The sequence below is a fragment of the Nerophis ophidion genome, linkage group LG12, assembly GCF_033978795.1.
Source record: "Nerophis ophidion isolate RoL-2023_Sa linkage group LG12, RoL_Noph_v1.0, whole genome shotgun sequence".
Classification (NCBI taxonomy): domain Eukaryota; kingdom Metazoa; phylum Chordata; class Actinopteri; order Syngnathiformes; family Syngnathidae; genus Nerophis; species Nerophis ophidion.
This window is the reverse complement of record NC_084622.1, coordinates 15,291,267-15,317,577: the sequence shown is the minus strand read 5'-3', so window position 1 is coordinate 15,317,577 and position 26,311 is coordinate 15,291,267. Positions and strand designations below refer to the sequence as shown.

General features: G+C 43.2%; 1 protein-coding gene across 1 annotated transcript in view; it reads right to left on the bottom strand.

Annotated features, from left to right (window-relative positions):
* Positions 1-8,326: 8,326 nt before the first annotated feature.
* The window catches only part of LOC133563008 (DENN domain-containing protein 2A-like), a 112,154-nt gene continuing 94,169 nt past the window's right edge, over positions 8,327-26,311 (bottom strand). The window contains exons 13-17 of the mRNA XM_061916893.1: positions 18,591-18,731; positions 16,092-16,240; positions 8,584-8,703; positions 8,487-8,528; positions 8,327-8,420 (exon numbers count right to left, since the gene is read on the bottom strand). Coding sequence (XP_061772877.1) covers positions 8,604-8,703; positions 16,092-16,240; positions 18,591-18,731 — 390 coding nt within the window. The 3' untranslated portion in view covers positions 8,327-8,420; positions 8,487-8,528; positions 8,584-8,603. The remainder of the gene's footprint in view (positions 8,421-8,486; positions 8,529-8,583; positions 8,704-16,091; positions 16,241-18,590; positions 18,732-26,311) is intronic.

Genomic DNA, 26,311 nt, shown 5'->3' with positions numbered 1-26,311 from the left:
GCTAGTCAAAGATCCTTTATAGCAGAAGTACTATTCTGTTTTCCAAGACCTTCAGTAAAACCGCTGGTCAAAGATCCTTTATAGCAGAAGTACTATGCGGTTTTTCAAGACTTACTGCACAAATGCTAGTCAAAGATCCTCTACATAACAGAAGTACTATGCTATTTTTGAGAAACTACTGGAACACTCATTGAAGATTCTCTATACGACAGGAACACTGCTGTTTTTGAAGACCTACAGTAAAAACGCTAGTCAAAGATCTTTTATAGCAGAAGTACTATGCTGTTTTTCGAGACTTACTGCACAAATGCTAGTCAAAGATCCTCTATGCAACAGAAGGACTATGCTGTTTTTGATGTACTACTGGAACACTAATTGAAGATCCTCTATACGACAAGAACACTGCTGTTTTGGAAGACCTACAGTAAAAACGCTAGTCAAAGGTCCTTTATAGCAGAAGTACTATGCTGTTTTTCAAGACCGACAGTAAAAACGCTAGTCAAAGGTCCTTTATAGCAGAAGTACTATGCTGTTTTTCAAGAGCTACAGTAAAAACTCTAGTTAGAGATCCTTTATAGCAGAAGTACTATGCGGTTTTTCAAGACTTACTGCACAAATGCTAGTCAAAGATCCTCTGTATAACAGAAGTACTATGCTATTTTTGAGAAACTACTGGAACACTAATTGAAGATTCTCTATACGACAGGAACACTGCTGTTTTTGAAGACCTACAGTAAAAACGCTAGTCAAAGATCCTTTATCGCAGAAGGACTATGCTGTTTTTCAAGACTTACTGCAGAAATGCTAGTCAAAGATCCTCTGTACAACAGAAGTACTATGATGTTTTTGAGGAACGACTGGAACGCTAATTGAAGATCCTCTATACGACAGGAACACTTCTGTTTTGGAAGACCTACAGTAAAAACGCTAGTCAAAGATCCTTAATAGCAGAAGGACTATGCTGTTTTTCAAGACTTACTGCACAAATGCTAGTCAAAGATTCTCTATACAACAGAAGTACTATGCTGTTTTTTAAGGAACTACTGGAACCCTAATTGAAGATCCTCTACATGACAGGAACACTGCTGTTTTTCAAGACCTACAATAAAAACGCGAGTCAAAGATCCTTTATAGCAGAAGTACTATGCTGTTTTTCAAGACCTACAGTAAAAACGCTAGTCAAAGATCCTTTATAACAGAAGGACTATGCTGTTTTTCAAGACTTACTGCACAAATGCTAGTCAAAGATCCTGTACATAACAGAAGTACTTTGCTATTTTTGAGGAACTACTGGAACACTAATTGAAGATCCTCTATACGACAGGAACACTGCTGTTTTGGAAGACCTACAGTAAAAACGCTAGTCAAAGATCCTTTATCGAAGAAGGACTATGCTGTTTTTCAAGACTTACTGCACAAATGCTAGTCAAATATTCTCTATACAACAGAAGTACTATGCTGTGTTTGAGGAACTACTGGAACACTAATTGAAGATCCTCTATACGACAGGAACACTGCTGTTTTTCAAGACCTTCAGTAAAAACGCGAGTCAAAGATCCTTTAGAGCAGAAGTACTATGCTGCTTTGAAGACCTACAGTAAAAACGCGAGTCAAAGATCCTTTATAGCAGAAGTACTATGCTGTTTTTCAAGACTTACAGTAAAAACGCTAGTCAGAGATCCTTTATATCAGAAGTACTATGCGGTTTTTCAAGACCTACAGTAAAAACGCTAGTCAAAGATCCTTTATATCAGAAGTACTATACTGTTTTTCAAGACCTACAGTAAAAACGCTAGTCAGAGATCCTTTATAGCAGAAGTACTATGCGTTTTTTCAAGACTTCCTGTACAAATGCTAGTCAGAGATCCTGTACATAACAGAAGTACTATGCTATTTTTGAGGAACTACTGGAACACCAATTGAAGATCCTTTACACAACAGGAACACTGCTGTTTTGGAAGACCTACAGTAAAAATCAATCAATCAATGTTTACTTATATAGCCCTAAATCACTAGTGTCTCAAAGGGCTGCACAAACCACCACGACATCCTCGGTAGGCCCACATAAGGGCAAGGAACACTCACACCCAGTGGGACATCGGTGACAATAATGACCCAGTGGGACGTCGGTGACAATGATGACTATGAGAACCTTGGAGAGGAGGAAAGCAATGGATGTCGAGCGGGTCTAAAATGATACTGTGAAAGTTCAATCCACAATGGATCCAACACAGTAACGAGAGTCCAGTCCAGAAGTACTATGCTGTTTTTCAAGAGCTGCATTAAAAACGCTAGTCAAAGATCCTTTATAGCAGAAGTACTATTCTGTTTTCCAAGACCTTCAGTAAAACCGCTGGTCAAAGATCCTTTATAGCAGAAGTACTATGCGGTTTTTCAAGACTTACTGCACAAATGCTAGTCAAAGATCCTCTACATAACAGAAGTACTATGCTATTTTTGTTGAACTACTGGAACACTAATTGAAGATCCTCTATACGAAAGGAACACTGCTGTTTTGGAAGACCTACAGTAAAAACGCTAGTCAAAGATCCTTTATAGCAGAAGGACTATGACTATGCTGTTTTTCAAGACTTACTGCACAAATGCTAGTCAAAGATCCTCTATACAACAGAAGTACTATGCTGTTTTTGAGGAACTACTGGAACACTAATTGAAGATCCTCTATACGACAAGAACACTGCTGTTTTGGAAGACCTACAGTAAAAACGCTAGTCAAAGGTCCTTTATAGCAGAAGTACTATGCTGTTTTTCAAGAGCTACAGTAAAAACGTTAGTCAAAGATCCTTAATAGCAGAAGGACTATGCTGTTTTTCAAGACTTACTGCACAAATGCTAGTCAAAGATCCTCTATACAACAGAAGTACTATGCTGTTTTTGAGGAACGACTGGAACGCTAATTGAAGATCCTCTATACGACAGGAACACTGCTGTTTTGGAAGACCTACAGTAAAAACGCTAGTCAAATATCCTTTATAACAGAAGGACTATGCTGTTTTTCAAGACCTACAGTAAAAATGCAAGTCAAAGATCCTTAATAGCAGGACTATGCTGTTTTTCAAGACTTACTGCACAAATGCTAGTCAAAGATTCTCTATACAACAGAAGGACTATGCTGTTTTTCAAGACTTACTGCACAAATGCTAGTCAAAGATCCTCTATACAACAGAAGTACTATGCTGATTTTTAAGGAACTACTGGAACACTAATTGAAGATCCTCTACACGACAGGAACACTGCTGTTTTTGAAGACCTACAGTAAAAACGCGAGTCAAAGATCCTTTATAGCAGAAGTACTATGCTGTTTTTCAAGACCTACAGTAAAAACGCTAGTCAAAGATCCTTTATAGCAGAAGTACTATGCTGTTTTTCAAGACATACAGTAAAAACGCTAGTCAGAGATCCTTTATAGCAGAAGGACTATGCTGTATTTCAAGACTTACTGCACAAATGCTAGTCAAAGATCCTGTACATAACAGAAGTACTATGCTATTTTTGAGGAACTACTGGAACACTAATTGAAGATCCTCTATACGACAGGAACACTGCTGTTTTTCAAGACCTTCAGTAAAAACGCAAGTCAAAGATCCTTTATAGCAGAAGTACTATGCTGCTTTTGAAGACCTACAGTAAAAACGCTAGTCAGAGATCCTTTATAGCAGAAGTACTATGCTGTTTTTGAAGAACTACTGGAACACTAATTGAAGATCCTTTATACAACAGGAATACTGCTGTTTTGGAAGACCTACAGTAAAAATGCGAGTCAAAGATCCTTTGTAGCAGAAGTACTGTGCTATTTTTCAAGAGCTGCATTAAAAATGCTAGTCAAAGATCCTTTATAGCAGAAGTACTATGCTGTTTTCCAAGACCTTCAGTAAAAGCGCTGGTCAAAGATCCTTTATAGCAGAAGTACTATGCGGTTTTTCAAGACTTACTGCAAAAATGCTAGTCAAAGATCCTCTACATAACAGAAGTACTATGCTATTTTTGAGGAACTACTGGAACACTAATTGAAAATCCTCTACACGACAGGAACACTGCTGTTTTGGAAGACCTACAGTAAAAACGCCAGTCAAAGATCCTTTATAGCAGAAGTACTATGCTGTTTTTCAAGAGCTACAGTAAAACCACTAGTCAGAGATCCTTTATAGCAGAAGTACTATGCGGTTTTTCAAGACTTACTGCACAAATGCTAGTCAAAGATCCTCTGTATAACAGAAGTACTATGCTATTTTTGAGAAACTACTGGAACACTAATTGAAGATTCTCTATACGACAGGAACACTGCTGTTTTTGAAGACCTACAGTAAAAACGCTAGTCAAAGATCCTTTATCGCAGAAGGACTATGCTGTTTTTCAAGACTTACTGCAGAAATGCTAGTCAAAGATCCTCTGTACAACAGAAGTACTATGATGTTTTTGAGGAACGACTGGAACGCTAATTGAAGATCCTCTATACGACAGGAACACTTCTGTTTGGGAAGACCTACAGTAAAAACGCTAGTCAAAGATCCTTAATAGCAGAAGGACTATGCTGTTTTTCAAGACTTACTGCACAAATGCTAGTCAAAGATTCTCTATACAACAGAAGTACTATGCTGTTTTTTAAGGAACTACTGGAACACTAATTGAAGATCCTCTACACGACAGGAACACTGCTGTTTTTGAAGACCTACAGTAAAATCGCGAGTCAAAGATCCTTTATAGCAGAAGTACTATGCTGTTTTTCAAGACCTACAGTAAAAACGCTAGTCAAAGATCCTTTATAGCAGAAGTACTATGTTGTTTTTCAAGACCTACAGTAAAAACGCTAGTCAGAGATCCTTTATAGCAGAAGTACTATGCTGTTTTTCAAGACTTACTGCACAAATGCTAGTCAAAGATCCTCTACATAACAGAAGCACTGTGCTATTTTTGAGGAACTACTGGAACACTAATTGAAGATCCTCTATACGACAGGAAAACTGCTGTTTTTCAAGACCTACAGTAAAATCGCGAGTCAAAGATCCTTTATAGCAGAAGTACTATGCTTTTTTTCAAGACCTACAGTAAAAACGCTAGTCAGAGATCCTTTATAGCAGAAGTACTATGCGTTTTTTCAAGACTTACTGCACAAATGCTAGTCAGAGATCCTCTACATAACAGAAGTACTATGCTATTTTTGAGGAACTACTGGAACACTAATTGAAGATCCTTTATACAACAGGAATACTGCTGTTTTGGAAGACCTACAGTAAAAATGCGAGTCAAAGATCCTTTATAGCAGAAGTACTATGCTGTTTTTCAAGAGCTGCAGTAAAAACGCTAGTCAAAGATCCTTTATAGCAGAAGTACTATGCTGTTTTCCAAGACCTTCTGTAAAAGCGCTGGTCAAAGATCCTTTATACGAAAGGAACACTGCTGTTTTGGAAGACCTACAGTAAAAACGCTAGTCAAAGATCCTTTATAGCAGAAGGACTATGCCGTTTTTCAAGACTTACTGCACAAATGCTAGTCAAAGATCCTCTATACAACAGAAGTACTATGCTGTTTTTGAGGAACTACTGGAACACTAATTGAAGATCCTCTATACGACAAGAACACTGCTGTTTTGGAAGACCTACAGTAAAAACGCTAGTCAGAGATCCTATATAGCAGAAGTACTATGCGGTTTTTCAAGACTTACTGCACAAATGCTAGTCAAAGATCCTCTGTATAACAGAAGTACTATGCTATTTTTGAGAAACTACTGGAACACTCATTGAAGATTCTCTATACGACAGGAACACTGCTGTTTTTGAAGACCTACAGTAAAAACGCTAGTCAAAGATCCTGTATAGCAGAAGTACTATGCTGTTTTTCAAGACCTACAGTAAAAATACTAGTCAGAGATCCTTTATAGCAGAAGTACTATGCGGTTTTTCAAGACTTACTGCACAAATGCTAGTCAAAGATCCTCTACATAACAGAAGTACTATGCTATTTTTGTTGAACTACTGGAACACTAATTGAAGATCCTCTATACAAAAGGAACACTGCTGTTTTGGAAGACCTACAGTAAAAACGCTAGTCAAAGATCTTTTATAGCAGAAGTACTATGCTGTTTTTCAAGACTTACTGCACAAATGCTAGTCAAAGATCCTCTATGCAACAGAAGGACTATGCTGTTTTTGAGGTACTACTGGAACACTAATTGAAGATCCTCTATACGACAAGAACACTGCTGTTTTGGAAGACCTACAGTAAAAACGCTAGTCAAAGGTCCTTTATAGCAGAAGTACTATGCTGTTTTTCAAGACCGACAGTAAAAACGCTAGTCAAAGGTCCTTTATAGCAGAAGTACTATGCTGTTTTTCAAGAGCTACAGTAAAAACTCTAGTTAGAGATCCTTTATAGCAGAAGTACTATGCTGTTTTTCAAGACCTACAGTAAAAACGCTAGTCAAAGATCCTTTATCGCAGAAGGACTATGCTGTTTTTCAAGACTTACTGCACAAATGCTAGTCAAAGATCCTCTGTACAACAGAAGTACTATGATGTTTTTGAGGAACGACTGGAACGCTAATTGAAGATCCTCTATACGACAGGAACACTTCTGTTTTGGAAGACCTACAGTAAAAACGCTAGTCAAAGATCCTTAATAGCAGAAGGACTATGCTGTTTTTCAAGACTTACTGCACAAATGTTAGTCAAAGATTCTCTATACAACAGAAGTACTATGCTGTTTTTGAGGAACTACTGGAACCCTAATTGAAGATCCTCTACACGACAGGAACACTGCTGTTTTTGAAGACCTACAGTAAAAACCCGAGTCAAAGATCCTTTATAGCAGAAGTACTATGCTGTTTTTCAAGACCTACAGTAAAAACGCTAGTCAAAGATCCTTTATAGCAGAAGTACTATGTTGTTTTTCAAGACCTACAGTAAAAACGCTAGTCAGAGATCCTTTATAGCAGAAGTACTATGCTGTTTTTCAAGACTTACTGCACAAATGCTAGTCAAAGATCCTCTACATAACAGAAGTACTGTGCTATTTTCGAGGAACTACTGGAACACTAATTGAAGATCCTCTATACGACAGGAACACTGCTGTTTTTCAAGAGCTACAGTAAAAACGCTAGTCAGAGATCCTTTATAGCAGAAGTACTATGCTGTTTTTCAAGACTTACTGCACAAATGCTAGTCAACGATCCTCTACATAACAGAAGTACTATTCTATTTTTGAGGAACTACTGGAACACTAATTGAAGATCCTCTATACGACAGGAACACTGCTGTTTTTGAAGTCCGGCAGTAGTAATACAACCGCATACCATCACAGATGCTGACTTTTTAACTTTCCGCCATGGTTATTTTCCTTTTTGTTCTGGAAGACACCACGTCCTCTGTTTCCAAATATAATTTGAAATGTGGACTCGTCAGACCACAGAACACCTTTCCACTTTGCATCAGTCCATCTTAGGTGAGCTTGGCCCCTGCGTTTCAGGGTGTTGTTGACAAATGGGTTTGGCGTTGCATAGTAGAGTTTTAACTTGCACTTACAGATGTAGCGACCAACTGTAGTTACTGACAGTGGTTTTATGAAGTGTTCCTGAGCACATGTGGTGATATCCTTTACACACTGATGTCGGTTTTTGATGCAGTACCGCCTGAGGGATCAAAAGACCGTATTATCATCGCTTACGTGCAGTGATTTCTCCAGATTCTCTGAACTTTTTGATGATTTTACGGACCGTAGATGGTAAGATCCCAAAATTCCTTGTAATAGTTTGTTGACAAATGTTCTAAAATTGTTTGACAATTTGCTTACAAAGTGGTGACCTTCGCTCCATCCTTGTTTGTGAATTACTTAGCATTTCATGGAAGCTGCTTTTATACACAATTATGGCACACACCTGTTCCCAATTAGCCTGCACACCTGTGGGATGTTCCATATAAGTGTTTGATGAGCATTCCTCAACTTTATCAGTATTTATTGCCACCTTTCCCAACTTCTTTGTCACGTGTTGCTGGCATCAAATTCTAAAGTTAATGATTATTTGAGTTTGAACATCAAAAATGTTGTCTTTTAGCATATTCAACTGAATATGGGTTGAAAATGATTTGCAAATCATTGTATTCCGTTTATATTTACATTTAACACAATTTCCCAACTCATATGCAAACCGGGTTTGTATCAAGACAGGTGCACTTTACTGTTTTCAGGGACCTACAGTGGAACTGCACCAATCAAAGATCATCTATAGATTATATACACCAGTAAGGTCTCTGCTGAGAAGGTATTGCAAGATCCTGTAAGTCCAGCAGTTGCTGCTCACCACTGGGAAGTTCTCCTTTCTCACAGGCCAGCTCCCTCCTCTTCTCCAGCACGTGTTCCAGCGCCGCCTGCAGCTTGTGAGGCAGGATGGAGTCCTCGTCGTCCAGCTGGAGGAGACAAAGACGGCTTGAAAGTCCATCATGGACACATGTCGCCGGGCGTGCTTCTCTCACCTGCCGGAGGAAGCGGCTGTTGCCCAGGTCCACCACCAGGACCTGCAGGAGACCAGCCGGTTATTGTCCTGCTGAGCGGAGGACAGCAAAGACTTACTTCTTCTAAGGGCAGCTCCTTCAGCCGAGGCAGCGAGCTGGAGAGCAGGCCCACGATGAAGGGGGTGGGCGTGCAGACGATGTCCAGCATGGAGGGCGGCAGCACGGGGATGTAGGTGTGCTGCCACGTCAGCGGGTAGAGCAGCGCCACCACCGCGTGGCAGCACTGGGACAAGGTGCTGCAGGACAGGTGGAGACCTTGGTCAAACACACTTCTCAAAACATGCTTCAACGCAATTGTTGTGGGGGCCACAAGCTACTCTACATTAAATGTAACTAAAATACAAGTTACTCTCCATTAAGTGTAACTAAGCATAAAAGTTACTCTCCATTAAATGTGATTAAGCTACAAGTTAATCTCCATTAAATGTAACTAAGCTACAAGTTACTCTCCATTAAATGTAACTTAGCGACAAGTTACTCTACATTAAATGTAACTAAGTTACAAGTTACTCTCCATCAAATGTAACTAAGTTACAAGTTACACCACATTAAATGTAACAAAGCTACAAGTTACTCTACATTAAATGTAACTACGCTACAAGTTACTCTCCATTAAATGTAACTAAGCTATGAGTTACTCTTCATTAAATGTAACTAAGCTATGAGTTACTTTCCATTAAATGTAACTAAGCTACAAGTTACTCTCCATTAAATGTAACTAAGTTACAAGTTACTCCACATTAAATGTAACTAAGCTACACGTTACTCTCTGTTAAATGTAACTAAGCATAAAAGTTACTCTCCATTAAATGTGATTAAGCTACAAGTTACTCTCCATTAAATGTAATTAAGCTACAAGTTACTCTCCATTAAATGTAACTAAACTCCGATTTACTCCCCATTAAATGTAACTAAGCTACAAGTTACTCTACATTAAATGTAACTAAGCTACAAGTTACTCTCCATTGGATGTAACTAAGCTACAAGTTACTCTCCATTAGATGTAACTAAGCTACAAGTTACTCTCAATTAAATGTAACCAAACTACAAGTTACTCTCCATTAGATATAACTAAGCTACAATTTATTCTCCATTAAATGTAACTAAGTTACAAGTTACTCCACATTAAATGTAACTAAGCTACAAGTTACTCTCCATTAAATGTAACTAAGCTGCAAGTTACTCTACATTAAATGTAACTAAGCTACAAGTTCAAATCCATTAAATGTAACTAAGCTACAAGTTACTCTCCATTAAATGTAACAAAGTTACAAGTTACTCCACATTAAATGTAAATAAGCTACAAGTTACTCTCCATTAAATGTAACTAAGCTACAAGTTACTCTCCATTAAATATAACTAAGCTAAAAATTACTCTCCATTAAATGTATCCAAGCTACAAGTTACTCTCCATTAAATGTAACTAAGCTACAAGTTACTGTACATTAAATGTAACTAAGCTTCAAGTTACTCTACATTAAATGTAACTAAGCTTCAAGTTACTCTACATTAAATGTAACTAAGCTACAAATTACTCTCTATTAAATGTAACAAAGCTACAAGTTACTCTAAATTAAATGTATCCAAGCTACAAGTTACTCTCCATTAAATGTATCCAGCTACAAGTTACTCTCCTTTAAATGTAACTAAGGTACAAGTTACTCTCCATTAAATAGAACTAAGCTACAAGTTACTCTCCATTAAATGTAACTTAGCTACAAGTTACTCTACATTAAATGTAACTAAGCTATGAGTTACTTTCCATTAAATGTAACTAAGCTACAAGTTACTCTCCATTAAATGTAACTAAGTTAAAAGTTACTCCACATTAAATGTAACTAAGCTACACATTACTCTCTGTTAAATGTAACTAAGCTACAAGTTACTCTTCATTAAATGTAACTAAGATACAAGTTACTCCACATTAAATGTAACTAAGCTACGAGTTAACTCTCCATTAAATGTAACTAAGCTATGAGTTACTTTCCATTAAATGTAACTAAGCTACAAGTTACTCTCCATTAAATGTAACTAAGCTCCGATGTACTCCCCATTAAATGTAACTAAGCTACAAGTTACTCTCCATTAGATGTAACTAAGCAACAAGCTACTCTCCATTAAATGTAACTAAGCTACAAATTACTCTCCATTAAATGTAACTAAGCTACAAGTTAATCTCCATTAAATGTAACTAAGCTACAAGTTACTCTCCATTACATGTATCCAAGCTACAAGTTACTCTCCATTAAATGTAACTAAGCTACAAATTACTTTCTATTAAATGTAACTAAGCTACAAGTTACTCTCCATTAAATGTAACTTAGCTACAAGTTACTCTACATTAAATGTAACTAAGTTACAAGTTACTCTCCATTTAATGGAGGAGGCCGATTTCAATGATTTGAAATCGCATAAAGGGAAAAAGATTAAATAAATAAATAATGATAAATGGGTTGTACTTGTATAGCGCTTTTCTACCTTCAAGGAACTCAAAGCGCTTTGACACCACTTCCACATTTACCCATTCACACACATATTCACACACTGATGGAGGGAGCTGCCATGCAAGGCGCCAACCAGCACCCATCAGGAGCAAGGGTGAAGTGTCTTGCTCAGGACACAACGGACGTGACAAGGTTGGTTCTAGGTGGGATTTGAACCAGTGACCCTCGTGTTGCGCACGGCCACTCTCCCACTGTGCCACGCCGTCCCTTAAGAGCTATTCAGTAGGATTTAAGGTCCAAGCTATTGAATATGCTAAAAAGAACAGTAAGCAGCTATGTTTTATTAATATACCGTAGCTGCGTGTGTCAAATATGAGTCATTAAGTCAACATGGTTCCCTATCACATGTCAAACAGCAGGTTTCGGTGAGAAAATTGTGGTAATAAGTCGGCTCTTACCATAGACATGAGCGGATAGCTTGCGTCGATCCTTGTGCACCTGTCAAATAGGCAGCTGTCGACTCTCTTGCCTCCTCCGACCGGCCTCCCCCGAACGTGGGTTGCTTCCACCGTGTAGGAGGTGGAAAAAAAGCCCAGGCTAGCCCCAAAAGCTGCCTTCGCTTAGCCTCGACGAGAAACGTGGTTTCCCTCAGAGACACTGGCGGTCACCACACCCCTGGCCACACCCCTCTGACTTTCAGGTACCATATAATCTCACTAAAACACTAGTAACACAAAAAGCAGATAAAAATCACTTAGATTTATATAGCGCTTTTCTAAATACAAAGTACAGTGTATTACGCAGCGACCATTTCGAAAGATTGTGTTTCGAAGAGGGTCCCTTGCGAAGTGCAGAGATGTGCATCGCCACCACCCGTCGACTGGTGCTGAAGAAAGGTGAGGGGCCGACCTTCAGGTTGTACAGGTATGACCATATAATCTCACTAAAACACTAGTAACACAATAAGCAGATAAGGGATTTTCCAGAATTATCCTAGTAAATTTGTCTAATAATATCTGAATCGCTCCCACTGTATAGTCTTTATTTTTATTTTTTCTAGTCCTTCACTCTCACTTTCCTCATCAACAAATCTTTCATCCTTGCTTGAATTAATGGGGAAATCATTGCTTTCTTGGTCCGAATCGCTCTAGTTGCTGGTGGCCATGATTGTAAACAGTATTCAGATGTGAGGAGCTCCACAACCCGTGACGTCACGCACACATCGTCTGCTACTTCCGGTACAGGCAAGGCTTTTTTATTAGCACCAAAAGTTGAGAACTTTATCGTCAATGTTCTCTACAAAATCCTTTCAGCGAAAATATGGCAATATCGCGAAATGATCAAGTATGACACATAGAATGGACCTGCTATCCCCGTTTAAATAAGAAAATCTATTTCAGTAGGCTTATAAAGGCCTACTGAAATAAAAAAGCCTTATCTGTACCGGAAGTAGCAGACGATGTGCGCGTGACGTCACGGGTTGTGGAGCTCCTCACATTCTCACATTGTTTACAATCATGGCCACCAGCAGCAAGAGCGATTCGGACCGAGAAAGTGATGATTTCCCCATTAATTTGAGCGAGGATGAAAGATTTGTGGATGAGGAAAGTGAGAGTAAAGGAATAGGAAAACAATTAAAATAAAAAATGGACGGCAGAGCGATTCAGATGTTATTAGACAAATTTACTAAGATAATTCTGGAAAATCCCTTTTCTGCTTATTGTGTTACTAGTGGTTTAGCGTTTTAGTGAAAGTTGGAGGGGTGTGGCCACGGGTGTGGTGACCGCCAGTGTCTCTGAGGGAAGCCAGGTTTCTCGACGAGGCAAAGCGAAAGCAGCCGTTGGGGCCGGGCTGAGATTTTTTTTTTTCCTTCCTCCACGGTGGAGACATCCCACGTTCGGGGGCGGCCGGTCAGACGAGGCAAGAAAGTCTGCAGCTGCCTCTTTGACAGGTGCACGAGGAACGCACAAGCTTTCGGCTCATGTCTACGGTAAGAGGCGACTTATTACCACCAATTTCTCACCGAAACCTGCCGGTTGACATGTGGTAGGGAACCATGTTCGCTTGACCGCTCTGTTCCATAGTAAAGCTTCACCGTCATCTTTCGGGAATGAAAACAAGGAAACACCGGCTGTGTTTGTGTTGCTAAAGGAAGCCGCAATACACCGCTTCCCACCTACATCTTTCTTCTTTGACGTCTCCAATATTCATTGAAAAAATTGCAAAAGATTCAGCAACACAGATGTCCAAAATACTGTGTAAATATGCGATTGAAGCTGGGATGTGGGCTGGAACAAAATGTCCGCTACAATCCGTGACGTCACGCGCACGCGTCTTACCGCGACGTTTTCAAACGGATACTTTGCGCGAAATTTAAAATAGCAATTTAGTAAATTAAAAAGGCCGTACTGGCATGTGTTGCAATGTTAAGATTTCATCATTGATATATAAACTATCAGACTGCGTGGTCGCTAGTAGTGGGTTTCTGTAGGCCTTTAGCTTTTAAAGCCTACTGAAATGAGAAGTTCTTATTTAAACGGGGATAGCAGGTCCATTCTATGTGTCATACTTGATCATTTCGCGATATTGCCATATTTTTGCTGAAAGGATTTAGAAGAGAACATCAACGATAAAGTTCGCAACTTTTGGTCGCTAATAAAAAAGCCTTGCCTGTACCGGAAGTAGCAGACGATGTGCGCGTGACGTCACGGGTTGTGGAGCTCCTCACATCTGAACATTGTTTTCAATCATGGCCACCAGCAGCTAGATCTATTCGGACTGAGAAAGCGACAATTTCTCCATTAATTTGAGCGAGGATGAATGATTCGTGGATGAGGAAATTTAGAGTGAAGGCCTAGAAAAAAAAAGAAAAAGAATAAAAGTTTAAAAAAAAAAAGGCGAGGGCAGTGAGAGCGATTCAGATGTTTTTAGACACATTTACTAGGATAATTCTGGGAAATCCCTTATCTGCCTATTGTGTTGCTAGTGTTTTAGTGAGTTTAATAGTACCTTAAAGTCGGAGGGGTGTGAAGTCTCTGAGAGAAGTCACGGCAGCTGCAGGAGGACGCTGGCTCTGGTAAGAGGTGACTTATTACCACAATTTTCTCACCGAAAACTGCCGGTTGACATGTAGTCGGGGTCCATGTTCGCTTAACCGCTCTGATCCATAGTAAAGCTTCACCTCCGGGAATTTTAAACAAGGAAACACCGTGTGTTTGTGTGGCTAAAGGCTAATGCTTCCCACCTCCATCTTTCTACATTGACGTCTCCATTATTAATTGAACAAATTGCAAAAGATTCAGCAACATAGATGTCGAGAATACTGTGTAATTATGCGATTAAAGCAGACTATTTATAGCTTGGATCTGGCTGGAAAATAATGTCCGCTACAACCCGAGACGTCAAATGCACGCGTCATCATACGAGTCATCATACCGCAACGTTTTCAACACGACACTTCGCGGGAAATTTAAAATTGCAATTTAGTCAATTAAAAAGGGCGTATTGACATGTGTTGCAATGTTAATATTTCATCATTGATATATAAACTATCAGACTGCGTGGTCGGTAGTAGTGGGTTTCAGTAGGCCTTTAACTTTAGCTTTAAAGGCCTACCGAAATGAGATTTTTTTATTTAAACGGGGATCGCAGGTCCATTCTATCTGTCATACTTGATCATTTCACGATATTGCCATATTTTTGCTGAACATCGACGATAAAGTTCTCAACTTTTGGTCGCTAATAAAAATCCTTGCCTGTACTGGAAGTAGCAGACGATGCGCGCGTGACGTCACGGGTTGTGGAGCTCCTCACATCTGAACATTGTTTACAATCATGGCCACCAGCAGCTAGAGCTATTCAGGCAATTTCCCCATTAATTAGAGCAAGGATGAAAGATTCGTGGATGAGGAAAGTTAGAGTGAAGCGCACAAAAAAAAAAAGAAAAGGCGAAGGCTCCAGGCGGCGGCAGTGGGAGCGATTCAGATGTAATTAGACACATTTACTAGGATAATTCTGGAAAACCCCTTATCTGCTTATTGTGGTAATAGTGTTTTGGTGAGATTATATAGTCATACCTGAAAGTCAGATGGCTGTGGTGAACGCCAGTGTCTCTGAGAGAAGCTGAGGAGCCAAGATCACAGCTGCCTTTTTGAGCTGCAGGAGGACGTCGCATAATCCACCGAAGTCTCCGGTAAGAGCCAACTAAATATCACAATTTTCCCATCCAAAAACTTGCTGGTTGACGTAGAGAAACATGTTCGCTTGACCGCTCTGTGTTAAAGCTTCACAACAAACAAAGAAACACCGGATGTGTTTCGGTTGCTAAAGGTAGCTGCAATCCACCGCTTCCCACCAACAGCATTCTTCTTTGACGTCTCTGTTATTAATTGAACAAATTGCAAAAGATTCAGCAACACAAATGTCCAAAATACTGTGTAATTATAGGATGAAAAGAGACGACTTTTAGCCGTGAGTGGTGCTGGGCACGTGTCAACATAAGCGTCATCATTCCGCGACGTTTTCAACAGGATACCTCACGGGAAATTTAAAATTGCAATTTATTAAACTAAACCAGGCATATTGGCATGTGTTGCAATGTTAATATTTCATCATTGATATATAAACTATCAGACTGCGTGGTCGGTAGTAGTGGGTTTCAGTAGGCCTTTAATAGTAGCAGTGCAATGCTAATTTCTACCAGAGGGTGGCGGTAAATTGCATGGTCTCTATAGAGGGCAGAAAAGTGCATTGTGCGCATGAGAGGAATGTTAAACTTGGAAAAAACACTTCTGCTCACATTGTGTTCATTTAGAAAAACCAAAGTGAAATTTCCACTCCAAATGTCATTTTATGTGTTTTCATTTTATGAGCTGAAGCATCATGTGCATGTTCTTTTTTTATGAGCTCCTGATTAAAAATGTCTGCAGCCGCTAAAGTTGCAGCACGGCTAATAAAGTTGAGCGTTCGCTGACCCTGCCGATTCCATGACAGGAGAAGTTTCCTACATTCCTTCCTCTCTTCCACACCTTTTTTTGTTTCGCTGCAATGTGTCGCCACACACCCGGTGGGCGGCTGTGGAAAAAGGCGAGGAGAAGCGTGAAGGAAGGAGCTGGAGGCCAACCTGAGCTTGCCGGCGGTGAAGATGATCCTGCGCTCCAGGAGCAGCGAGGCGAAGACCCGCAGGAGCAGGCGAAGACTCAAGGAGGAGAAGAGACACTCAAAGTCCACGTGCTCCAGGCGGGAATCTGACGGCCGGCACAACTCCATCACCTGCAGCAGGAAGCAGGAAGTTAAAGGGGAACATTATCACCAGACCTATGTAAGCGTCAATATATACCTTGATAATGCAGAAAAAAGACCATATCTTTTTTTAACCAGTTTCCAAACTCTAAATGGGGGAATTTTGGCGAATTAAACGCCTTTCTATTATTTGCTCTCGGAGCGATGACGTCACCTAGGTGGTCAATCTGCCGTTTTCTCAAACACATTATAAACATCGAGTCAAATCAGCTCTGTTATTTTAAGTTTTTTGGACTGTTTTCCGTACCCTGGAGACATCATGCCTCGTCTGTGTGTTGTCGGAGGGTGTAACAACACGATCACCCATATTTAATGCCAAACAAACACTTACCAATCGACGGATTTAAGTTGCTCCGGTGTCACAAGATGCGAAAGTCCCGATCGTTTGGTCCGCACATTTTACCGCCGTTGCTAAGGCAGACGTGGCACAGAGATGTATGGATATCCTGCAGATGCATTTCCAACGATAAAGTCAACGAAATCATAAAAGGTGAGTTTTGTTGATTGAATTGACTTATGTGCTAATCAGACATATTTGGTCGCGGCATGACTGCCAGCTAATCGATGCTAACATGCTATTTAGGCTAGCGGCATAGCTCGGTTGGTAGAGTGGCCGTGCCAGCAACCTGAGGGTTGCAGGTTCGATTCCCGCTTCCGCCATCCTAGTCACTGCCGTTGTGTCCTTGGGCAAGACACTTTACCCACCTGCTCCCGCTGCCACCCACACTGGTTTAAATGTAACTTAGATATTGGGTATCACTATGTAAAGCGCTTTGAGTCACTAGAGAAAAAGCACTATATAAATATAATTCACTTCACACTTCACATGGCACAGAGATGTATGGATATCCTGCAGATGGATTTCCAACGATAAAGTCAACGAAATCACAAAGGTGAGTTTTGTTGACGTTATTGACTTATGTGCTAATCAGACATATTTGGTCGCGGCATGACTGCCAGCTAATCGATGCTAACATGCTATTTAGGCTAGCTGTATGTACGTACATTTGTAGCTATATTTGCATCCAGCCTTTCCCTCCATCCACATTTAATGCCAAACAAACACTTACCAATCGACGGATTTAAGTTGCTCCAGTGTCACAAGATGCGAAAGTCCCGATCGTTTGGTCTGCACATTTTACTGGCGATGCTAAGGCAGACATGGCACAGAGATGTATGGATATCCTGCAGATGGATTTCCAACGATAAAGTCAACGAAATCACAAAGGTGAGTTTTGTTGATGTTATTGACTTATGTGCTAATCAGACATATTTGGTCGCGGCATGACTGCCAGCTAATCGATGCTAACATGCTATTTAGGCTAGCTGTATGTACATTTGTAGCTATATTTGCATCCAGCCTTTCCCTCCATCCACATTTAATGCCAAACAAACGCTTACCAATCGACGGATTTAAGTTGCTCCAGTGTCACAAAATGCGAAAGTCCCGATCGTTTGGTCTGCACATTTTACTGGCGATGCTAAGGCAGACATGGCACAGAGATATATGGATATCCTGCAGATGCATTTCCAACGATAAAGTCAACGAAATCACAAAGGTGAGTTTCGTTGATGTTATTGACTTATGTGCTAATCAGACATATTTGGTCGCGGCATGACTATCAGCTAATCGATGCTAACATGCTATTTAGGCTAGCTGTATGTACATTTGTAGCTATATTTGCATCCAGCCTTTCCCTCCATCCACATTTAGAGCCAAACAAACGCTTACCAATCGACGGATTTAAGTTGCTCCAGTGTCACAAGATGCGAAAGTCCCGATCGTTTGGTCTGCACATTTTATCGGCGATGCTAAGGCAGACATGGCCGAATAGCGTCAATAGCTATTCGCTCAATAGCTTTAGTTTCTTCTTCAATTTCGTTTTTGCTATCTGCCTCCATACTCCGACCATCCGTTTCAATACATGCGTAATCTGTTGAATCGCTTAAGCTGCTGAAATCCGAGTCCGAATCCGAGCTAATGTCGCTATATCCTGCTGTGCTATCCGCCATGTTGGCATCACTAAATGACGTCACAGGAAAATGGATGATGGATTTAAAGATTGCGAAAATCAGGCACTTTAAAGCCTTTTTTCGGGATATTCCATGATGGGTAAAATTTTGAAAAAAACTTTGAAAAATAAAATAAGCCACTGGGAACTGATTTTTATTGGTTTTAACCCTTCTGAAATTGTGATAATGTTGTAGCTGAGATAGGCGCCAGCGCCCCCCGCGACTCCAAAAAGGGAATAAGCGGTAGAAAATGGTTGGAGATGGTTCCCCTTTAAGGCCGGGCGGGAGACGCCTGGAGATTCTCTACCTCTGTTCCTGAGCCCGGCAGGAAGTTCTTGACGGTGATGGTCCTTCCTGGAGCAGGAAAAGGAGCTTCCATGATGCCTCTCATGAAAGGCTGCACCAGGGCGGGCGAGATAGCTCGTCTCTTCTCCACCTCGTCCAGGATCTGTCAACAAAGCATCCTTCATTTTCTGCACGCAGTTCGGCTTTATTTTAGCAGCCTGAAGCTGAAAGGGTGACCACACCTCAACTGACCTCCAGGACTGCAGGTCTCTGAGGTCACCAAAGTTGTACAGTGAAGGAGAGGTCAGGGACTTAAAAAGAGCTTTCACATATTACAAACCCCGTTTCCATACGAGTTGCGAAATTGTTATATGTAAATATAAACGGAATTCAATGATTTGCAAATCATTTTCAACCCATATTCAGTTGAATATGCTACAAAGACAAGATATTTTATGTTCAAACTGATAAACATTTTTTGTTGTTGCAAATAATCATTAACTTTAGAATTTGATGACAGCAACACGTGACGAAAAAGTTGGGAAAGGTGGCAATAAATACTGATAAAGTTGAGGAATGCTCATCAAGCACTTATATGGAACATCCCACAGGTGTGCAGACTAATTGGGAACAGGTGGGTGCCATGATTGGGTATAAAAGCAGCTTCCATGAAATGCTAAGTAATTCACAAACAAGGATGGGGCGAGGGTCACCAATTTGTAAGCAAAGTGTCGAACAGTTTTAGAACAACATTTCTCAACGGGCTATTGCAAGGAATTTAGGGATTTTAACATCTACAGTCTATAAAATCATCAAAAAGTTCAGAGAAACCTGATGAAATCACTGCATGTATGCGATGATATTACGGACTTTTGATTCCTCAGGCGGTACTGCATCAAAAACCGACATCAGTGTGTAAAGGATATCACCACATGGGCTCAGGAACACTTCATAAAACCACTGTCAGTAACTACAGTTGGTCGCTACATCTGTAAGTGCAAGTTAAAACTCTACTATGCAAAGCCAATCCCATTTATCAACAATATCCTGAAGCTGGGCTGGGCTTGAGCTCACCTAAGATGGACTGATGCAAAGTGGAAAAGTGTTCTGTGGGCTGACGAGTCCACATTTCAAATTATATTTGGAAACAGAGGACGTGGTGTCCTCCAGAACAAAGAGGAAAATAACCATCCGGATTGATATAGGCGCAAAGTTCAAAAGCCAGCATCAGTGATGGTGTGGGGGTGTATTAGTGCCCAAGGCATGGGTAACTTACACATCTGTGAAGGCACCATTAAGGCTGAAAAGTCCATAAAGGTTTTGGAGAAACATATGTTGTCATCCAAGCAACGTTATCATGGACGCCCCTGCTTATTTCAGCAAAACAAGTGTTACAACAGCATGGCTTTGTTGTAAAATAGTGCGGATACTTTCCTGCCCCGCCTGCAGTCCAGACCTGTCTCCCATGGAAAATGTGTGGCGCATTATGAAGCGTAAAATACGACAGCGGAAACCCCGGACTGTTGAACCACTGACGCTCTACATAAAACAAGAATGGGAAATAATTCCACTTTCAAAGCTTCAACAATTAGTTTCCTCAGTTCCCAAACGTTTATTGAGTGTTGTTAAAAGAAAAGGTGATGTAACACAGTGGTGAACATGCCCTTTCCCAACTACTTTGGCATGTGTTGCAGCCATGAAATTCTAAGTTAATTATTATTTGCAGAAAAAAATAAAGTTTATGAGTTTGAACATCAAATGTCTTGTCTTTGTAGCATATTCAACTGAATATGGGTTGAAAATGATTTGCAAATCATTGTATTCTGTTTATATTTACATCTAACACAATTTCCCAACTCATATGGAAACAGGGTTTGTAAACAATACAAGTGTTTGTAGCGAGTGATGCTGTACTCCATGTGCCACGGTCAAAACATTTAGCAGTGTCCTAGAACTTGTGCAGATTGAACTTCATTATCTTCGCTGTGACCAGAAATCGTTTGGTTGAGTCGTGTAGGCAACCCAAAATGTTGAAAGAACCATATTGGACCAAAAATAAAAAATTAAAATCGGTCTAGAGTCGCAAAAAAATAAAAGCCTGATATAAGTATTATAATGAAGGGAACACATGATGTAAGGGTCTATCCTACTATCAAATTGACCTTGGCCCGCCTTCCGCCCGATTGTAGCTGAGATAGGCGCCAGCGCCCCCCCGCGACCCCAAAAGGGAATAAGCGGTAGGAAATGGATGGATGGATGGATCAAATTGACCTTAAAAGTCTTATATAAGTGTTATAATGAAGGCACTTATAGGTGCGGCATAAGGCTGCATTTACTGTGGCCACAAGCACTTATAGGTGCGGCATGAGGCTGCATCTACTGTGGTAACAAGCACTTATAGGTGCGGCATGAGGCTGCATCTACTGTGGCCACAAGCACTTAAAGGTGCGGCATGAAGCTGCATCTACTGTGGCCACAAGCACTTATAGGTGCGGCATGAGGCTGCATCTACTGTGGCCACAAGTACTTATAGGTGCGGCATGAGGCTGCATCTACTGTGGCCACAAGCACTTATAGGTGCGGCATGAGGCTGCATCTACTGCGGCCACAACCACTTATAGGTGCGGCATAGGGCTGCATCTACTGTGGCCACAAGCACGGTGCGGCATGAGGCTGCATCTACCGTGGCTACAAGCACTTATAGGTGCGGCATGAGGCTGCATCTACTGTGGCCACAAGCACTTATAGGTGCGGCATGAGGCTGCATCTACTGCGGCCACAAGCACTTATTGGTGCGGCATGAGGCTGCATCTACTGCGGCCACAAGCACTTATAGGTGCGGCATGAGGCTGCATCTACCGTGGCCACAAGCACTTATAGGTGCGGCATGAGGCTGCATCTACTGCGGCCACAAGCACTTATAGGTGCGGCATGAGGCTGCATCTACCGTGGCTACAAGCACTTATAGGTGCGGCATGAGGCTGCATCTACTGCGGCCACAAGCACTTATAGGTGCGGCATGAGGCTGCATCTACTGCGGCCACAAGCACTTATAGGTGCGGCATGAGGCTGCATCTACCGTGGCTACAAGCACTTATAGGTGCGGCATGAGGCTGCATCTAGTTTGGCCACAAGCACTTATAAGTGCGGCATGAGGCTGCATCTACTGTGGCCACAAGCACTTATAGGTGCGGCATGAGGCTGCATCTACTGCGGCCACAAGCACTTATAGGTGCGGCAAAAGGCTGCATCTACTGTGGCCACAAGCACGGTGCGGCATGAGGCTGCATCTACTGTGGCTACAAGCACTTATAGGTGCGGCAGGAGGCTGCATCTAGTTTGGCCACAAGCACTTACAGGTGCGGCATGAGGCTGCATCTAGTTTGGCCACAAGCACTTATAGGTGCGGCATTAGGCTGCATCTACTGTGGCCACAAGCACTTATAGGTGAGGCATGAGGCTGCATCTACTGTGGCCACAAGCACTTATAGGTGCGGCATGAGGCTGCATCTACTGCGGCCACAAGCACTTATAGGTGCGGCATAAGGCTGCATCTACTGAGGCCACAAGCACGGTGGGGCATGAGGCTGCATCTACCGTGGCTACAATCACTTATAGGTGCGGCATGAGGCTGCATCTACTGTGGCCACAAGCACTTATAGGTGCGGCATGAGGCTGCATCTACTGTGGCCACAAGCACTTGTACGTGCGGCATGAGGCTGCATCTACTGTGGCCACAAGCACTTATAGGTGCGGCATGAGGCTGCATCTACTGCGGCCACAAGCACTTATAGGTGCAGCATGAGGCTGCATCTACTGTGGCCACAAGCACTTATAGGTGCGGCATGAGGCTGCATCTACTGCGGCCACAAGCACTTATAGGTGCGGAATGAGGCTGCATCTACCGTGGCCACAAGCACTTATAGGTGCGGCATGAGGCTGCATCTACTGCGGCCACAAGCACTTATAGGTGCGGCATGAGGCTGCATCTACCGTGGCTACAAGCACTTATAGGTGCGGCATGAGGCTGCATCTACTGCGGCCACAAGCACTTATAGGTATGGCATGAGGCTGCATCTACTGTGGCCACAAGCACTTATAGGTGCGGCATGAGGCTGCATCTACTGCGGCCACAAGCACTTATAGGTGCGGCATGAGGCTGCATCTACCGTGGCCACAAGCACTTATAGGTGCGGCATGAGGCTGCATCTACTGCGGCCACAAGCACTTATAGGTGCGGCATAAGGCTGCATCTACTGTGGCCACAAGCACGGTGTGGCATGAGGCTGCATCTACTGTGGCTACAAGCACTTATAGGTGCGGCAGGAGGCTGCATCTAGTTTGGCCACAAGCACTTACAGGTGCGGCATGAGGCTGCATCTAGTTTGGCCACAAGCACTTATAGGTGCGGCATTAGGCTGCATCTACTGTGGCCACAAGCACTTATAGGTGCAGCATGAGGCTGCATCTACTGTGGCCACAAGCACTTATAGGTGCGGCATGAGGCTGCATCTACTGCGGCCACAAGCACTTAAAGGTGCGGCATAAGGCTGCATCTACTGAGGCCACAAGCACGGTGGGGCATGAGGCTGCATCTACCGTGGCTACAATTACTTATAGGTGCGGCATGAGGCTGCATCTACTGTGGCCACAAGCACTTATAGGTGCGGCATGAGGCTGCATCTACTGTGGCAACAAGCACTTGTAGGTGCGGCATGAGGCTGCATCTACTGCGGCCACAAGCACTTATAGGTGCGGCATGAGGCTGCCTCTACTGTGGCCACAAGCACTTATAGGTGCGGCATGATGCTGCATCTACTGCGGCCACAAGCACTTATAGGTGCGGCATAAGGCTGCATCTACTGAGGCCACAAGCACGGTGGGGCATGAGGCTGCATCTACCGTGGCTACAAGCACTTATAGGTGCGGCATGAGGCTGCATCTACTGTGGCCACAAGCACTTATAGGTGCGGCATGAGGCTGCATCTACTGTGGCCACAAGCACTTATAGGTGCGGCATGAGGCTGCATCTACTGTGGCCACAAGCACTTATAGGTGCGGCATGAGGCTGCATCTACCGTGGCTACAAGCACTTATAGGTGCGGCATGAGGCTGCATTTAGTTTGGCCACAAGCACATATAAGTGCGGCATGAGGCTGCATCTACTGTGGCCACAAGCACTTATAGGTGCGGCATGAGGCTGCATCTACTGCGGCCACAAGCACTTATAGGTGCGGCATAAGGCTGCATCTACTGTGGCCACAAGCACGGTGCGGCATGAGGCTGCATCTACTGTGGCTACAAGCACATATAGGTGCGGCATGAGGCTGCATCAACTGCGGCCACAAGCACTTACAGGTGCGGCATGAGGCTGCATCTAGTTTGGCCACAAGCACTTATAGGTGCGGCATGAGGCTGCATCTACTGTGGCCACAAGCACTTATAGGTGCAGCATGAGGCTGCATCTACTGTGGCTACAAGCACTTATAGGTGCGGCATGAGGCTGCATCAACTGCGGCCACAAGCACTTACAGGTGCGGCATGAGGCTGCATCTAGTTTGGCCACAAGCACTTATAGGTGCGGCATGAGGCTGCATCTACTGTGGCCACAAGCACTTATAGGTGCAGCATGAGGCTGCATCTACTGTGGCCACAAGCACTTATAGGTGCGGCATGAGGCTGCATCTACTGCGGCCACAAGCACTTATAGGTGCGGCATAAGGCTGCATCTACTGAGGCCACAAGCACGGTGGGGCATGAGGCTGCATCTACCGTGGCTACAAGCACTTATAGGTGCGGCATGAGGCTGCATCTACTGTGGCCACAAGCACTTATAGGTGCGGCATGAGGCTACATCTACTGTGGCCACAAGCACTTATAGGTGCGGCATGAGGCTGCATCTACTGTGGCCACAAGCACTTATAGGTGCGGCATGAGGCTGCATCTACTGTGGCCACAAGCACTTATAGGTGCGGCATGAGGCTGCATCAACTGCGGCCACAAGCACTTATAGTTGCGGCATGAGGCTGCATCTACTGTGGCCACAAGCACTTATAGGTGCGGCATGAGGCTGCATCTACTGTGGCCACAAGCTCTTATAGGTGCGGCATGAGGCTCCATCTACTGTGGCCACAAGCACTTATAGGTGCGGCATAAGGCTGCATCTACTGTGGCCACAAGCACTTATAGGTGCATGAGGCTGCATCTACTGTGGCCACAAGCACTTATAGGTGCGGCATGAGGCTGCATCTACTGTGGCCACAAGCACTTATAGGTGCAGCATGAGGCTGCATCTACTGTGGCCACAAGCACTTATAGGTGCGGCATGAGGCTGCATCTACTGTGGCCACAAGCACTTATAGGTGCGGCATGAGGCTGCATCTACTGTGGCCAGAAGAACTTATAGGTGCAGCATGAGGCTGCATCTACTGTGGCCACAAGCACTTATAGGTGCGGCATGAGGCTGCATCTACTGCGGCCACAAGCACTTATAGGTGCGGCATGAGGCTGCATCTACTGCGGCCACAAGCACTTATAGGTGCGGCATGAGGCTGCATCTACCGTGGCTACAAGCACTTATAGGTGCGGCATGAGGCTGCATCTACTGCGGCCACAAGCACTTATAGGTGCGGCATGAGGCTGCCTCTACTGTGGCCACAAGCACTTATAGGTGCGGCATGAGGCTGCATCTACTGCGGCCACAAGCACTTATAGGTGCGGCATGAGGCTGCATCTAGTTTGGCCACAAGCACTTATAAGTGCGGCATGCGGCTGCATCTACTGTGGCCACAAGCACTTATAGGTGCGGCATGAGGCTGCATCTACTGCGGCCACAAGCACTTATAGGTGCGGCATAAGGCTGCATCTACTGTGGCCACAAGCACGGTGCGGCATGAGGCTGCATCTACTATGGCTACAAGCACTTATAGGTGCGGCATGAGGCTGCATCTAGTTTGGCCACAAGCACTTACAGGTGCGGCATGAGGCTGCATCTAGTTTGGCCACAAGCACTTATAGGTGCGGCATTAGGCTGCATCTATTGTGGCCACAAGCACTTATAGGTGCAGCATGAGGCTGCATCTACTGTGGCCACAAGCACGGTGCGGCATGAGGCTGCATCTACTGCGGCCACAAGCACTTATAGGTGCGGCATAAGGCTGCATCTACTGAGGCCACAAGCACGGTGGGGCATGAGGCTGCATCTACCGTGGCTACAATCACTTATAGGTGCGGCATGAGGCTGCATCTACTGTGGCCACAAGCACTTATAGGTGCGGCATGAGGCTGCATCTACTGTGGCCACAAGCACTTATAGGTGCGGCATGAGGCTGCATCTACTGTGGCCACAAGCACTTATAGGTGCATGAGGCTGCATCTACTGCGGCCACAAGCACTTATAGGTGCAGTATGAGGCTGCATCTACTGTGGCCACAAGCACTTATAGGTGCGGCATGAGGCTGCATCTACTGCGGCCACAAGCACTTATAGGTGCGGCATGAGGCTGCATCTACTGCGGCCACAAGCACTTATAGGTGCGGCATGAGGCTGCATCTACTGTGGCTACAAGCACTTATAGGTGCGGCATGAGGCTGCATCTACTGCGGCCACAAGCACTTATAGGTGCGGCATGAGGCTGCATCTAGTTTGGCCACAAGCACTTATAAGTGCGGCATGCGGCTGCATCTACTGTGGCCACAAGCACTTATAGGTGCGGCATGAGGCTGCATCTACTGCGGCCACAAG